Source organism: Zingiber officinale, chromosome 6B, assembly GCF_018446385.1.
Source record: "Zingiber officinale cultivar Zhangliang chromosome 6B, Zo_v1.1, whole genome shotgun sequence".
In the NCBI taxonomy this organism is placed as follows: Eukaryota; Viridiplantae; Streptophyta; class Magnoliopsida; order Zingiberales; family Zingiberaceae; genus Zingiber; species Zingiber officinale.
Genome location: NC_055996.1, coordinates 21,704,831 through 21,722,485, shown reverse-complemented (window position 1 = coordinate 21,722,485; position 17,655 = coordinate 21,704,831). Strand labels below are relative to the sequence as shown.

General features: G+C 35.8%; 1 protein-coding gene across 2 annotated transcripts; it reads left to right on the top strand.

The window, feature by feature from the left end:
- Positions 1 to 143: 143 nt before the first annotated feature.
- Positions 144 to 10,783, top strand: LOC121992231. Of its 2 annotated transcripts, XM_042546445.1 has the most exons (20): positions 144 to 447; positions 554 to 642; positions 761 to 870; positions 946 to 1,000; positions 2,491 to 2,579; positions 4,149 to 4,215; positions 4,309 to 4,371; positions 4,484 to 4,654; positions 4,740 to 4,833; positions 4,915 to 4,994; positions 5,094 to 5,169; positions 5,271 to 5,314; positions 5,585 to 5,652; positions 6,046 to 6,131; positions 6,249 to 6,406; positions 6,502 to 7,804; positions 8,185 to 8,465; positions 9,014 to 9,205; positions 9,289 to 9,445; positions 9,982 to 10,783. In XM_042546445.1, the coding sequence occupies exons 1-20, from the start codon at positions 336 to 338 to the stop codon at positions 10,275 to 10,277; spliced, it is 3,591 nt and encodes a 1,196-aa protein (XP_042402379.1). In that variant the 5' UTR covers positions 144 to 335; the 3' UTR covers positions 10,278 to 10,783. The 2 variants fall into 2 exon arrangements, with proteins under 2 accessions (XP_042402379.1, XP_042402381.1); XM_042546447.1 differs by lacking the exon at positions 144 to 447 and having other exon boundaries at positions 559 to 685.
- Positions 10,784 to 17,655: the final 6,872 nt, after the last annotated feature.

Below are 17,655 nucleotides of genomic sequence, written 5' to 3'. Positions count from 1 at the left end.
TCGACGGACGAGATTCTATTTCTTGCAGAGCGGACGGCGCACGTTAAGGCTTGCAACATGCTGGTGAAAGAGAAAGGGGAAAGATGGGAATAATTAAATAAATAATAAATAAATAAAACAAAATAATAGGTGAGGAAAAAACAAAGAGGATTCTTTTTCACTTCGGCTGCCTCTTCGTCGGCCCACGCTTTCCCTTCTGCTGCTGCTCCTCCTCCTCTTCATCTTCGTCGTGAATTCTACTCCTTCGATCTCGTTCTTTGGCTTAACTTTAGATCTGGAAGGCTCCAAAAGATTCTTGTAGGTTCTTCTCCGGCGGGCGGTGCGCCCGGGACGGGATGGAGTCGATTTTGGCCCGGGCGCTGGAGTATACCCTCAAATACTGGCTCAAGTCTTTCACCCGTGATCAGTTCAAGCTTCAAGGCCGCACTGCCCAGCTCTCTAATCTAGGTGAGATCCCAATGCCTCCTCCATCAAAAATTCGATTTTGGAAGATCCCTGATTTCCACTCTTTCTTTGTCGATCGAGTTTGTTGAGATGAAATCTGGTGTTTCAGATATCAACGGGGATTCCCTTCATGCGAGCGTTGGATTCCCTGCGACGCTGACTGTGACTACAGCTAAAGTTCGCAAGCTCGAGATCACGGTGACTAGGATCATGCCTAGCAATTTTGATCTTTTGGGATTTGGTGAAAGTTTTCTCTCTTTTTTGTCGGAGTTTGTGATACGCTGCTGATTTTTTTTTATTGATTTTATTTGCCCAGGTTCCTTCTGTTTCGAATGTGCAATGCGAGCCAATTCTTGTTCAGATCGATAAATTTGATCTGGTTCTAGAGGAAAATGTGGACCCTAATAATGCAAAAAGCCCAACCAGGTGAGCATGTCTGATTCGGCATCAAGCTTCTGAGTGTGCTTTATTTCCTATGTGAGTTTTTATGTTTTTCTGAAGTCCGTCGACATCGACCGGCACAACCAAAGGCAGTGGTTATGGATTCGCAGATAAGGTAAAGAAATATCGTCATTTATTGGTGCTATTTCTGTTTTATATTATCAGTTCTTTATTTATTTATTTGTGTGTGCACGCCCTGTTCAATGACTTGAACAAATCTATTCATGTCAGTGAGTGCTTTAGGTTGAAGGCAACAGATATGACTTTGGATGATTTTTATCAGTTATGTATGACATGATATCTTGCCTGGACGCATACTAGAAGGGAACAACAGTGGGGCAGAACGAAAAACAAAATAATTCTCTATAAAAACTGAGATTCAACAAATGATGGATTGAAACTTGGGGGTTTGACTTCCTCTTTCAGGAGAATGTATCATAAAGATAGAACAACAGTAATTACGGAAACATCTTCCAAACCAGAAAAATCTCCAGAAGCCTAACTTCTCATTCATAGCTTTAGAACTAAATTCACCATATACTATGTGATTAGCTTGAGTCAATTTCTCTTTCATCTCAGTGAAGCAGTTTCTGGTATACCTATGGCATTCATATAATCACACTGGAATTCTATGAATTACAGTTTTCTTAGAGATCTTTATGGGTATTAACTATCCAATTTCAAGTTAATAGTAGCTCAATAATTTAAGATCATATACCCTCTTAATAGCCCACAATTCTCTATGTGGGACTAAATTCGGGTGCCATGGACTCCAAATAATTATGTCAAGCAGTAATCTATCATCTCATATGATGAAATGCACATACAATAATAATAACAACCAAACATTATCCTACTAGGTGGAGTCGGCTACTATGATGAAATGGATATATCCTTGAAAAATCTAAGATCCAGGTGGCGACTAGTGACAAATGACACTAGATGTTTTTACTAGCATTAGTACCTGAACAGAATGCTAATACTATTCATTTTAAGTTTTTCATTTGATTAAGCGATACATGACAATACATGTCAGTGTAATGCTTTGAATCTCTTAAATTTATGAATCTGTATTTAATTTTCCTCTTGGAGATTGACTATGCTTTGAAAATAGATAAACATCAAAACTCAGTTGCACTTTAATTTTCTAAATTTTAGTTGTACCATCTAGTTATCCTAAGAGATGGAGAACTGAAACAATAATATTGTTTCAAAACTATACTTGACAGCAATTGCTTTGATGGTTTGTCTATTATCGAGTAATTCTATGCAAATGTAACATAACTAGATGCCATATTGATATTCCTTTTTAGATTAGAATGCTATCTTTTGCTTCAAATTAATGTTCCACAATGTAATTGGGTTCTGCTGTGATATTGAAAAGCTCCTCCTCGTTTGTTTAAATTTTACATCTCTTGGACATATATGATATGAGACCATCAAGGAAGCAACTATATGGTCAGTTTATTTCTGATTTATCATTATAAAGTATATGCTGATTACAGGAAATAAGATCAGGAAACTATGATGCCTTTGTTACATCCCTTTTATATGTTGACAGCTTTTTGTCTTTTGACAAATGGTCTGATGTTTAATATGCCTCAGATTGCAGATGGGATGACCCTGGAAGTAGGTACTGTCAATCTAATGATTGAGACTCATGGTGGTGATAGGAAGCAGGGAGGTACCATTTGGTAATTTCATCAATGATCTTCTCTAGTAATTTTTGTGAACTTCATTTATACTTCAGCTTAAAGCTCTTTGAGTGGAAGAATACTTTCCACGGGTTCATTTGACAATTTGGTAATATTTCAAATGATGATGATATAGATAGATATTAAGATAATGTTTCGACTAACTTGGAATAGCCAATTGGATTACATTCCTAATTTTGACCTCTGTTTTAGTAATGTTGTTAATCCCGCTGCTTTTAGTCCCACAATTCTTGTGGTGGTCAGTCCAATTCCCTTTTTTTCTCTGTTCTTCTTGCTTCTTCTTTTTATGCAATTGTTTAAGAGATAGGATATTAAATTAAGTTATTATTAAAATTGCAATATTTTATTCAGTTCTGTGATGTCAAGTTTCTGCTTCCTGAAGGAGTCAATTCATCATATAATTATAGTGTTCTTTAGTGATAGGAACATCATTTAATTTTGGTAAATTATGATAATAATTAGCATATATATGTTATCTAGGGTTGAAGAGGGGGATATCTAGGCTCTTAGGTTAAGGAAGAAGGAATGATCTCCTCGAATGACAGATCTTATACTGAGTAGATTTTATGTTGAAATACCACTATACTTGGAAAATTGTAAAGTTTTCTCCCTTTGCATGTTAGGTGTATAAATACAAGTTACCCTGAAAACCCATGACATTTTGAAACAACTACCCCACTACTAAACATGCATACCCAGAAGGTCATAACCCACTACATTTAACCAACTTCTATCAGAACTCCATGATCTAATGGGAGCAGATCTCCTGATCCACAAAAAAGTGGACCAAGGGATGAACCACTCGCAATTGTGGCTGGATCACGACCGTAATTGGTTGTGATCCCTCCTTGGGTTCACTGTCCCCACCAGGTTATAGTTTGGGTCGGAGCAGACGGTCGGAGGCGGCATCCCCCCCCCCCCCCCAGCGCCCGACAACTTGGGCACTTGCCCACTTCCGACGGCCTTCGGCTGCTCGCTCCAACTCAAATTATAATCTGGTGGGGACGGTGAACCCAGGAAGGGATCGCAACCAATTGCGGTCAGATCGCGGCCACGATTTGGAGGCAATTGCGAGTGGTCCATCTCCTGGTCCAGTTTTTTGTGGACCAGGAGATCTAGTCTCCATACGATTTCTTGTACTAACTAAATAAAAGCACCCACATCTTTATAACTCAATTGTAAATAATAATTAGATACGTAATACTGATAACTAAACCTAGCCAACTACATTGTATGCACTTATAATGGAATTGGATTGAAATTAAATAACTCCACTATGCATTGTACATGCTCTAGATTAGGCCCATGGGCTGGTTAGATCCATATCACATTACTCTAGTTCTTTTGCTTCCATAGTTTCTTATGATTCTAGAAATTCAAAATAACAGCACAAGTCATACATACCACATTGGAATTTGCAGGCTGTATATCCATGATTATCTACATACAAGCTTGCCCTCATTGATCATCATTCCAATGCAGTTTACATGTAATGTTGCATTACAGTTCCTTCCTTAGATAATTAATATCACACCGCTCATTGATCAGGTCATCTCCACTAGCATCTATTACCATCCGCAATCTTTTGCTATACACCACAAATGAAAATTGGCAGGTAGCAATTCAGTTCAAATATCCATTCATTCCTACATGATTAATATGGATTCTGATACATCATGACCATATCACTATCCATTCATTGTAACAGATTGTCAATCTCAAGGAAGCACGGGATTTTTCCAATAACAAGAAGTTTCTATATGTTTTCAAGGTTCACAATCTTGCTAACACTTCTTCTCAATATTTTATCTTGTGAGAATATCTACATAAAGTCAGGCCTTGTTCCAATTTCTACTGAAACTTACTTTTCATATACTGGGCAGAAGTTGGAGTGGGAATCACTCTCAGTTGATCTGTTACCGCATCCAGATATGTTCTTGGATGCACACTTACAATCTCCTAGTAGTCAAGGGAGTAAGCGAGATGAGGACGGTGCAAAGCGACTATTTTTTGGTGGTGAAAGATTCCTAGAAGGAATATCTGGGGAGGCTTATGTAAAGACAATATCATCTTCTAGCTTAATAGTACAGTACTTGAAAAATATGTTGCTTGATTTCTTGTTTGTGCGTTAAATTTCAGATCACTGTACAAAGGACAGAACAAAACAGTCCACTCGGGCTTGAATTTCGGTTACATATTCCTGAAGCTGTTTGTCCGGCTTTAAGTGAACCAGGTGAGAAATGATGAATAACCTCAACTATGATTGCTATGGTATGCTTTTATGTTGATATATATGATATGAATATTTGAACAGGATTGCGCGCTCTTCTTCGTTTTATGACGGGTGCACATATCTGTTTGAATAGGGGAGATGTTAATCTAAATGCGCAACAGGTTTCCTGTCAATTTGACAATTTTTTTTAATCATTATGCTCTAAAGGCTTGGTGAAATACTATTGAAATGTGATAATTTTCTGTCAATCAAATGAGCAGCGTTCAACTGAAGCAGCTGGTTGTTCACTGGTATCTGTTATTGTTGATCATATATTTCTTTGTATCAAAGATGCTGGTAAGGACCATTCAGAAATCCCATTTGCATGCCAAGTTGAATTTTGCTTTTTAGCTGAAAGCTTATTTTGTGATGAATTTACAAATTGCAATTGTTGTCAGACTTTCAACTTGAACTTCTAATGCAGTCACTCTTTTTCTCACGGGTAAGTTGTTTTATGTGGAATCTTTTTGTTCTGCAAAATATTACAGCATACAACCGAAATGAATGTGTCCTTCTACATTTGTGTTTGCGTTTATGAAACCTAGCTTAATTCTTTTTCACCTTAAAATAAACACAACTTTCCTGCAACTTAATTTAAGGTAAAGGTGGCATTATATTATGAATTGCCATGCCTAAAATCTTTTTCAATACGTAATACCTGTTTTTGATTTGTTAATGCTATTGGACTCAATGGAGCTATGCCATCTAATAGGCTAGTCTATCTGATGGAGAAACTACAAAGACCTTATCTCGCATCTTTCTTGGGGGGCTATTTTTGAGGTAATTTCTGTGTCTTTTCTTGAGAATTTCTCTGACTTTTACTAAATTATCACATCCCCTTTAAACATCACTCATACTTGTTACGTTGTGTGAGCAATCACTGTATCATGGTAAAAAGGTAGCATCTGGCAACAAATATATGTGCTTGGAAGAGATTAGATGCAAGTAATCCTCATAGCACAAGTAAATAAGCAAACAGTCTCAATGAACTTTAATGCTTAGATGTCTCAGCTGTTCATGAACTTAAAAGGCCTGTAATAATAATTGAATATAAGAAACAGTAGCATGTTGCATTGGTTCTCTTGCCAAATCTTGTAGAATTTGTTGTTTTTATAATACCTTTGTGATCAGTATATTACAAATTCAAACTTCCAACAATTTGTTCGTTTGCAGGGACACCTTTTCACACCCTCCATGCACCTTGATTCAACCCTCTTTGAGGTCTGCTTCTCAGGGAACTCAACATGTTCCAGCATTTGGTAGTTACTGAACTTCTACTATCCTTTCTATTGCTAAGTGTACTAAATTAACTATTTAAAACTAGGGGTTCAGTCAGTTTATCTGGAACTGACACTATTCATTACATCTTCATGTAGGTCAGAATTTTTGCCCTCCAATCTATCCTTTACAAAACCAGCACATGCAATTTAGTATGGGTGTTCCTTTGATTTCTCTCCATTCTCTCCAAATCAATCCTTCTCCAAACCCTCCAAAGTTTGCTTCCCGGACAGTTATTGACTGTCAACCACTTATGGTATTAAATGTCAACTAATTTTTCACTCAATTTGAATTCATTTTTCTTTCACTTTCATGCCTTTATTCTCAAATTACTTTTTTATGCCTTTTCAGATAATTCTTCAGGAAGAATCGTGTTTTAGGATTTCCTCTTTCTTAGCTGATGGCATTGTGGTCAACCCCGGTGTTGTGCGGCCTGATTTTTCAGTGAACTCTTTTGAATTTATCCTAAAAGAGTTTGACCTTGTTGTTCCTCTAGATATGCAAAAGACGAATGATTTGTCTGGAAATGGAAACCATTTTTCTCATACGTCATTTTCTGGAGCAAGGCTTCATGTTGAGGATCTGTATTTTGCTCAATCACCATCGCTGAAATGCACTTTACTAAAATTGGATACTGATCCTGCTTGTTTTAGTCTCTGGGAATACCAACCCATTGATGCTAGTCAGAAGAAGTGGACTACCCGAGTTTCACATCTTAGTGTTTCACTAGAAACCTGCAACAGTTCAACCAAACAGATGAATTCTACTGACTGGTATGAAGGTTTATGGAGTTGTGTTGAATTCCACGAAGTATGTTTTGAAGCTGCTATGGCTACTTCAGACGGTCACCCTTTGTTAGAAGTACCTCCACCAGAAGGTGTTGTCCGAATCGGGGTTGCCTGCCAGCAATATATCTCCAACGCTTCAGTTGAGCAGCTATTCTTTGTTCTAGATCTGTATGCCTATTTTGGTCGTGTTTCTGAAAAGATAACAAAAGCCAGCAAAGGTAACAAAGAGAGGATGGGTGACCGTTTTGGAAATGAGATGATGAAAAAGATGCCAAGTGATACTGCAGTAACCTTAGCAGTAAGCAATCTACATCTCAAATTTCTGGAATCGTCATCTACTGATATCCATAACAAGACTATGGTTCAGTTTGATGGACAATCGTTATTCTTAAAAGTTTCTCATCGGACTCTGGGTGGTGCTTTTGCAGTTTCTACTAGTATACACTGGGAGACGGCTTCTGTCTACTGTTTGGATGGAGTGGGAGCAGCTCATGAGAAAGTCATAAATGAAAGTCGTCTTGTTAATGACAATGAATATCCTCAAATGAAAGCAGTATTTTGGGTTGATAATCAAAGCAGGCATCAAAAGAAATCAGTGCCATTTCTTGACATAACGATTGTACATGTGATCCCTTATGATGTTCAAGATACAGAGTCCCATAGTCTAAATGCATCTTTCAACATCAATGGTGTGCGTCTTGGTGGTGGTATGACTTATACTGAGTCTTTGCTGCATCAATTTGGTATATTTGGGCCAGATGGTGGTCCAGGAGAGGGATTGTTGAAAGGATTGAAGAATTTATCTTCTGGACCACTGGCAAAACTTTTCAGAGCATCACCTCCCATTGAAGCTGACAAGGAAGAAAGTATACATTTTTCTTATTTAGATCATACGCTATTTTGTTTTATTCAAATATTACCATGCCAAATGGATGATAATGCTTTAGTTTTGTTAGCTTTATGCTCTATGATATAATAAATGGTACTGCTTTTACAGATATACCTTACAAAGGCACATAACCCTATCCTAAATTGTATCCTATTAGTTCATGAAATTTTCTTCTTCAATATTTAAGTAGATAATAAGAAGGTGATGACTATGGATAATTTTCATTTATTTCACTTGTCATGCTGCCAAAGTATCCTGTTTATCAAATTAGGTGATGCTCGATGTCACGCTTCTTCATTTTGATTTCACAATTGATTAGAATTCTTTGGTAGATTGATTAACATAATTCCATATCAGATGAAACACTCAAAGAGGAGGATCTTCATAGCCTTTTGGAGGTACAGATGCCAGATGATATTGATGTATGTGTTACATTCAACAATTGGTTATTTGCACTTGAAGGAGCCCAAGAGACAGAAGGATGGTTGCTGGAAGTAAGTGATAATCTAAGCAGAGAAGAGAAGTGTTGGCATACAACTTTCCATAGCTTGAATGTAAAAGCAAAAAGTACTGAATCCAATTCATCAAATATGGGGAGATCAGGCTTGAAGAAGAAGTTTCCTATAGAATTAATAACGGTAAACATCTAATTGGATCAAATTTCCTCAATTTTCATAGATCACATTCATTTTCATCTTTGTATACAAGGCAATAAAAAAATAGTCAAGTGCATGCAATCATTATACCTCATAGAAATGCAGAGATCATTGCAATTTTTCTTTGCAGTTCCATATGGTTGATATGCTCCATATCAACATCATCATAGTTGTTTGGACCAACCAGTGAGGGAAAAATGATTAAAAACCCACACAAACTGAAGTCAAAATAGCCGTAGTTATTAGTGGCCAAATTAATCATAAAATTTGTTGCATTAGCAAGAGTTAGGACCTCAATTGAATATTTTTTGCCATTTGCTTGATGCTTTTCAACCCTCAACTTCAAGTATTCTTCTAACCATGAATACCTTCAGCCGAAAACCAATAATGAGCTATAATTTTCACTGATGAACTTTTGCACTAACTGTGCTAAGATGAGATAACATAATTTTACTTTAATCTGAGGGTAAAACTGCTTGATAACTACATTTTCTTGTGGTTCAAATACTTTTTTCTTGTGATGATTGCAGGTAGGTATAGAAGGTCTACAGGCATTGAAACCAAGTACAAGGGACAGATATCGAGTAGAGAGAAATTTGACAAATGGAGACTTCAAGAATAATGGGGTAGATGTTGAAGTCTGCTTGGTTTCCTCCGAGGATGATATTGAGATGGAAACAGAGTGGGTAGTGGAAAATATAAAGTTTTCAGTGAAGGAACCGGTACTATTGTTTTTCTCTTTTTTCATGCAGACCTAGGGTGGAAATTGCCATGCGCTAAATTGTTGATTTGTCACATTGTGCAGATTGAAGCAATTGCTACAAAAGAGGAACTGGAGCACCTTGTTCTTCTTTGCAGATCTGAAGTTGATTCAATGGGTAGGATTGCTGCTGGGATGCTGCGTTTACTTAAGCTTGATAAATCACTAGGTCAGGGTACTATGGATCAGCTTTCCAACTTAGGTATGTAATGAATTGTTTGGGGTTTCTTCTTATTTGTTTCTTTAAGTTGTGATAGGTTAACTTGATGCATGCCTAAGTATAGTTTCAAATATATCATAAGAGAACAAAACCACAAATTCAGACTATATGGATGCGTTCAATGATTGACGATATGGATGCATTCAAAGACGATCATTGAATTCTATAATTAGACATGTTAAATCAATTCTGGTTAAAGATGTGAGGTAGACAAAAGAAAACCCAGCACAATTGAAAGGGCATTAATAGATTGGATATTAGTTTGAATTTTATAACGTTGAATCAATTAGGATCAAAGATGTGTGAGGTGGGAGGTAGACAAAAGAAAACTCAGGATGAGTAAAAGTGGATAAATTTCATGTAGCTTATCCCCAAATGGTTGGAACTTGCATGTCTATTGTCTGTTCTTGTTGGTTTAGCAATAACTTAATTAACTCGGAACTCATAAATGCCTTTGTGATTGGAGTACTTCATCTTCACACAATCTTCCAGCTCTTATTTCCTGACTGACCTTGCAGGAAGTGGGAGTATGCACAGAAATTTGACACCAGGAAAATTAAGTCGCCGAAGTAGTTTTGGCAGCATCAGTTTCACCCCTAGAACCTCCATATCTAACGCCATGCTAAGTGATAATCTGGAGTCCACCATTACTTCATTGGAAGTCGAAATTTTGGACTTGCAGTCTAAATGCTCAACGCTCATGACTGAGTTAAGCAGCTCAGATGAATCACAACATGTTTCAGACATCAAGTATCTCACAGACAAGCTTGAGAGCATGCAAACTCTATTGACTCGGCTGCGAACTCTTGTTTAATACCTTTGTCAGATTATTGAAAGTTCAAAAATTTGGAATTTACAGTCTAAATGCTCAGCGCATTTTATTTTACAAAGTTACGCAGCTCAGATGACTAGCCACATGTCTCAGATGTAAGATACATCACAGACAAGATCTAGAGCATGCAAACAATCTCAACCAGGCTTCGCATCCTCAGTCACTTCTTCCTTCAGGTGCTAATTTTGTTTGTCGAGAATAAAATTTTCTCGGCGTAAGTGTATTCCGTTATTCATTGTGTACATAATGTTGTTGAAGTATATACCAGCTCGAATTAAGCAACAGGTGAGTGAATGAGACTGAGAGTTTAGTTGCATAGGGATTTTGGCATTCCCTATACTTTGTCAAATCGCGAAACTGTGTTTGTTTATAGTGCAGCTCTTAGGAGGTTTAAAGTTGTATTTGGCTCGTTGAAATTGTTTAGATTCACACACTATTTCTTAAGAACACTCAATATAATTTCTAGTCAAAGTTGGGATTGTGTTTTAGGTTATACGCATTATTATTTTTATAATCCAGATATCCTTACTTAGATAATTAAGTTTAATTGTACTTAAAATTTATTATTTGTTTTGCTACTTATAAAATTTGTAAAATACATGTGTTTATATATTTAAATAAATATGGCATTTTTGTTTATCTGGATATAATTTTTTTTTAAAAAATCATAAAAATAAGACTTTGAAGAAGAGTCTTGGCGTAATAATAAAATTATTATTTCATGATTAAAAGATTACAGGTTCGAATTTTAAAAATAGTCTTTTGAAAAAGGTATGATAAGTTTGTATATAATGGATCTTTCTTGAGGTCTATATGGTGAGAGTATGATAAAGTTATTGTTTTGTGATTAAAAAATTATAAATTCAAATTCTAAAAATAACTTCTTGGAAACAGTATAGTAGGATTGTAAACAATGGATCTTTCTTGAAATATATATGGTGAGAGTTTTGTATATTGGGTTTTTTATCATAAAAATAAGATTTTAATCTATGAAAGTTAATAAAGTAATATTACTTGAAATCTATATGGTAAGAGTTTTGTATATTGGGTTTTTTTTATAAAAATAATATTTTAATCTATGAAAGTTAATAAAGTAATATTACTGTTTAAGTTTGTTTATTTAATTAATTTTTAAATAATGAATTTAATTTACTTTTAAATAATGAATGAATATAAATGAACAATAGAGGCAAAGAAAGCTAGGGTTGCAACACGGGACTGCCACATGCCAAAGGCCTTCCATTATCATCAAACCCAACAAATAATTTGACCAATAAAAAAGAAAAACTCACCTCTTTGTTGTTTCAAGTGAAGCTTTGCAAATCCCTTTAGCATGAGATATCATCCTCAATGAGTTTATTGCAGGGAACAAATGGCATGAAACTCGAAAGAACAATAAGAAAATAAATAAACTTAGCTAAGTTCCTTATAGCAAACAAATCACAACTCTTTACCATAAGAAACCAACAATACAACTTCATTTTCAGAAGCCTAATTGATCATTTTGAGAGATGGATGTAATAATTGATATAGTAGACGAGAAGGAAATAACCATTGAGATATGGTTTTTTGCTACGGTTCTTGAGATAAAAAAGACGATACAGAAGTCACTCGGTTACGCCGTGGAAGCCCAGAAGCTAGTGTTTAATGGTGTAGAGTTGGCTGATGAACTTGACACTGAACATTATGACATCCTTGAAGGTTCACGCATCCATCTCACTTTCATTGAATCGACAGATTCATGTTGAAACGAAGGTAGATTATAAATGAGGTATAGAGATCTCATGCTCAAGTATTCTTCACTTCTAACAAATGTCTATCTTACTAGATTATACAGAAATTCAAAGATATCTAAGAGCTATAGATCAACATGGAAAGAGAGAGGTATCTACTTTAAATTCATGAGAAAGTGAACTGATAACATTTTTGTAATCCAACAAGCAGTTTTCTTCCTACTATAGATACTAAACTGATGTGCTGGACTATTCAAATACTTCCTCAAAGATAATACTAACAAATAAGCATGTCTCAAACGATAAGATAGGGGAAACAATGTTAAAGGATTTGGAAACATATCGTGCAAACAAATAAGTCATTTTCAATTCAAAATATCTCATTCAGTAATCAGCAACAAAAATATAAAATCCTACATTGTCCCCTGTTTCTCCTATTTATGTAAAATGATCTAGGCATTTACTCTACTTCCTAAACATTCTATTTTAATAAACCAGTTCTTACTAGAATTATGGATATTACAATGAACAAAAAACACAAATAGATTTTTTTTTTCTTTATTTGTTTCTCTCTGTTTTTTACTTTTACTGTTCTAAGAGAATATAAAGTCGTTCTGCTAATCTAATTAGATTATGGTAATACATACTTTCTATTGGAAGTGACTAGTTATTGTCCAAACCAAAGAAAAGAGGTTCACACATAAGAAGATTATATCCTTCTTTCGTTGCATGATTCACGTATCGTGTATTTCACCTTTCTTTTATACTCCTCTCCATTCCATTTTTTATGTTTTTTTGACTCATCTCATGTCTTAAGCATAAAAAATAGAATGGAGAGGAGTCTACTCTATTAACCTATTCCCTTTTACAAATCTAAATAAATTATCATAGAATAGAACTCCACGAATCATGTTTTCTGCTAATGGATCAAGCAAGAGTTTCTTGTGGTAGAAAATCTAGAAAAAGAAAAAGATTCTTTGATTTTGTTTTCTTTTATTTATTATTTATATTTAAATTTCTAATAGATTAGTATACACTCACATTATTCTTGCTTCATTGATTCTTTTGATGGATCTCAGGATCTATCCTATATAAATAAATTCTAAAATAGATGAAGAATTAGAACAGTTGGCCTTCGATTATTTTTGATCGATCGAAATAGACATAGGTAAATATAGCCCAAAAAAAAGAATTGGGTTGCTATTTTGATGTACAATTCTCAATCCAAAATGTAATATGTGTTTATGTAGCTATTGGTCAAAAAGCATCTTCTGTGGCTCAAGTAGTGACTACTTTCCAGGAAAGAGGAGCGATGGAATATACTATTATGGTAGTCAAAATGGCGGATTCACCTGCTACATTACAGTACCTCGCTCCTTATGTAAGAGCGACTCCAGTTGAATATTTTATGTATCATGAATGACATACTTTAATAATTTATGATGATCTCTCTCTAGTGCAACAAGTACTAGCTTAACTTGGGGAGATAGTGAATTGGTAGCAGTAGGCAGCAAAGTTTCTTTGTTTCCTATTCCATTAGGAACCGCAAACTTTTTAGTCCATCATATTCATGCATTTACGATTCACGTAATTGTATTGATACTACTGAAGGGTGTTCTATTTGCTCACAGTTCCCGATTGATCCTTGATAAAGAAAATCTTGATTTTTGTTTCCCTTGTGATGGACATGGAAGAAGGGAGACTATTTTGGGGAGAGAGAGGAATGGTCATTGCAAAAATGTACTTCTAAGTAATTGCCCTGTAGATCCTATATCTATCTATATAAAGAAGAAATCATGTAAAGAATGGGATTCTTATTTGTACAAATGGTGCTTCAAACTTGGAACAAGCATGAAGAAATTAACGATACTTCTTTATCTTTCGAATTGTTCTGCTGGATTGGTTTCTCAAGATCTTTGATCTCACCCAGACCTAATGAAAATAATGTTGGAAGCAATCTTGAGGGTCTGGTATGACCATGTGTTTTGATGTTTGGGCAAAGAGTTTAAGCTAGGTTTATTCTTGTATTTAATATGTGTGTTTGAGTTGTGCAGGTTTGTAAGATAAGCATATGACTTACCTTGATGGCTTCGTGTCCGGTGAAGGATGGAGCATCCGAAGGACCGTGGATAAGGCAGCAAGGATAAGCCAAGGGAAGCGCACTTCGAGACATACGCGAAGAATGACATTGGGACAAGCCGCGAGCTTGAATGCATCCGAGGGATGAGAGCCAAAAGAAGTAAGCTTATAGACAAGAGTTCAAGCTTGCGAAAAAGAGTCAAGTGAGTCGTAAGGGTCCGAGTGCTAAGAGATTATACTCAAGGTAAATCCCTAGGTTTATGGTTTATCAGTCGAGTAGTGACTTTGCCAGTCGACTGGTTCAGTCGACTGGGAGCAAATAGAATACTTCTGTTCGCTTGGCCAATGTAAAGCAGTCGACTAGTAAAGTCACCAGTTGACTGGTATCGAGCCGTTGAAGGTGTAACGGTCGAATTTCCACATAGAGTAGTCAACTGGTATACTTACCAGTTGACTGGTAGGCGGGATTTTCCAACCCGTGACTTATATAACCAAGGCTTTAGAGGTTGGTTAGATTTGATGAAATTAGTGGTGATTAACCCTAATTAGTAGTCAACAAGTTCTCATGTGCTCTTTGTAATCAAAGAGGTCTTGGTTGATGTTGTGGTGAGGTTTCTCCACCCACAAGGAGACTTAAGGTAGCTAAAGTTTGTCGGGGGCTAATCCACTGACGGATAGGAATCGTCCAAGGACAACCATAGAGTAGAAGCAAGTTATCTCCAAACTACGTAAATCGATGTGTAGTGGTTTGCATTTTTTTCTTGTCTTTAGCTTTTGCATTTGTATCTGTATTCTTTGTATTCCACTGTGCTAACAAATACGTAGGAAAGCGATTTGGGGTAACGAGCTATTCAACCCCCCTTCTAGTCGGCTACCGATCCCCATTAGGTGGTATCAGAGCGAGGTCGCACTTTACTGGACTAACCGTTTAGAAGAGCAACTTTCAAGGATGATCGACTTGATTAAACCTCTAAAGTATGAAGGAGAAAGTCTATGTGACATCACATTTTGAATGATGAAGATAGAGGTTTTCTTCAAAACGGATTGGGACATCATGATGATTGTCAAGGAGTCGTTCGAAGTCCAAGAGACAAGAAAGGGAAGAGACTCAGATCACGTTATTAGATGAAAGAGCAAGCTTCATGATCAAAGGCAAATGGAAAGGTAATTAATATCTATATTAAGTGATATCTTGCCTAATGATGTGATGAAACATGTAGGTGAGTACAAAAATACTCATGAGTTGTGGAACAAGGTAAAGATAGTTCTAGGCGAAGAACCTAAACCTACACAAGAAGAAGAAAAATCAGAAGAAATGGATGAAGTGGCTTAAGTAGAGGAGGAGCCACCGAAAGGTGGTGTGTGTTCAACTTCTGAGGAAAAGGAAGATGAAGAAGTGTCGTCCACATCCTCAAAGGTTGAAAAAGAAGTCAAGATGGATGAAGAGGGCGTCTTGGAAGTCAACCTTACAAGCATCTCCAGCGAAGTGAAGTCAAAGGACCACCTCATATGCTTCGAATACAATGAAAAGGAACACTACAAAAGTAGGTGTCCAATGAGTAAGAACAAGGTAACTCCTAAACTCAATAAAGTTATTTTAAATACTAACATGGGTTGTAGGAATAAAGAAGCTCAAAAGAGGAGAATGCATATAGTATGTTCACGTGTGGGGAGAATGGTCATTACCACACCAAATGCCCTAAAAAGAGGGAGATTAAGAAGCTAGTACATTTGAAGAAATGGGAGAAGAAGAAAAACTCAAATCAAGGGGGAGCTTCAAGGGTAAGGGAGGTATACCCTAATTTGAAATGTAATTCAAATTTTTGTTTTCCCATACATGCTAGGAGAAATGATTTTGTTAATCATAGTATGTTCATGCATAATTTTAGCTTTAAGTATCATAATAAAAGTAGGATAAATTTTGGAAATAACTCTAAGATACTAATACTGTTAGGATGTATACTAAAAGCCTAGCTTTTGGTATAAACATTTATCTAGAAATAAGAATCACATTGGTCAAATGTCTACATTTATGATAAACGTAGTTGTTCAATTAATTTATATTGTAGATAACATAGTGTGTGGTGTCACACACAGAGGATCATGTTATCAGTACCTTATAAATTATAAACAGTAGCTCACGACCAAAATGGAAAGTAACAAACCATTGTAAGGTTGTAGTGTAATTAGGAATTAGTTTATCTTAACTATATAATTACACTAGTACACTTAGAGTGTATTGAGTAGGACCATTAGAGGTCGTTTCTTTTATACTGACTTTATAAAGAAACAAAGACCTCAGTTATTATGGAAGTGTGTGCTCTTAATCCTAATATAATAACAAGCACATATATTTGATATTTATTTCTTTAATTTATCAATGGGTGAGATTTAGTTCGATGAATCAATAAGCCCGATAAATTGGGAAATGATATCACTTATAGTGTGTGTTGTTGATTATAGAAGGAAACTGTGTCCTATAGAGATACTAGGTTGATAATGTCCTCAAGAGGAGCTCATAAGGATTGTCATGTTAAACCCTGCAGGTGGACTTAGTCCGACATGATGATAAGGTTGAGTGGTACTACTCTTGGACTAAGATATTAATTAAATGAGTTGTCAGTAACTCACTTAATTAGTGGACATTCGATATCTTAAACACAGGGAGACTGACACACTCATAATAAGAAGGAGCCCAAAAATGTAATTTGGGATTGGTGCGGTAGTTCAATAATAGTTCTCTAGTGGAATGAATTATTATTGATAAAATTAAGTTGTGTGTTCGGGGCGAACACGGGATGCTTAATTTTATCGGGAGACCAAAACCAATTCCTCCTCTCGGTCCCTATCGTAGCCTCTTATTTATAGAGTACTATACCCACCTATACCCATCTTCTATACCCACCTAAAGGGGGTCGGCCAAGCAAGCTTGGGAACCAAGCTAGGGCCGGCCTAAGCATGGGTTTAGGGTGGCCGGCCCTAGCTTGAACCCAAGCTAGTAGGGCCGGCCATAATTAAATTAAAAAAGATTTTTAATTTTAATTTTTATTATGTGGAAGATATAATTTATTAAAGAGAATTAAAATTAAAATATCTCTCTTGAAAAGGATCTACAAAAGATTAAAGAAAGAGATTAGATCTCTTTCCTTATTTGTAGATTGGTGAGATATTTTATTTTCTCTTTAAAAATTATTCACATGTTGTAAAATTAAAATTATAGAAATTTCTTTTTATCAACCATGAAGAGATTTTTTGAAGAGAAATTTTATTTTTTTAAATTTCTGGAAACAAATTAGGAAGTTTTAATTTGTTGATTAAAACTTGTCTAAATTTATTTCTCTTAATGTGGCCGGCCAATATTGATCTAATTGGGAAATTTTATTTTATTTTTCTCAATTAAATCATGTCAAAGAAATTAAGGAAATTTTATTGTAATTAAATTTCCTAATTTGTCAAGGCCAAGGAATATAAAAGAAGGGGTGGGGGTGCCTTCATGAGATAAACTTCTATTATTTCTCTCCCTCTTTTCCTTGGTGTTGTGGCCGGCC

What these genes read in the sequence shown, in the direction of transcription:
- LOC121992231 (XM_042546445.1), top strand. Translation starts at nt 336, where the DNA reads ATGGAGTCGATTTTGGCCCGGGCGCTGGAGTATACCCTCAAATACTGG. An exon ending in GTTATGGATTCGCAGATAAG is followed by an intron (nt 1,001 to 2,490) that starts GTAAAGAAATAT and finishes AATATGCCTCAG; the next exon opens with ATTGCAGATGGGATGACCCT. An exon ending in TTGACTGTCAACCACTTATG is followed by an intron (nt 6,407 to 6,501) that starts GTATTAAATGTC and finishes ATGCCTTTTCAG; the next exon opens with ATAATTCTTCAGGAAGAATC.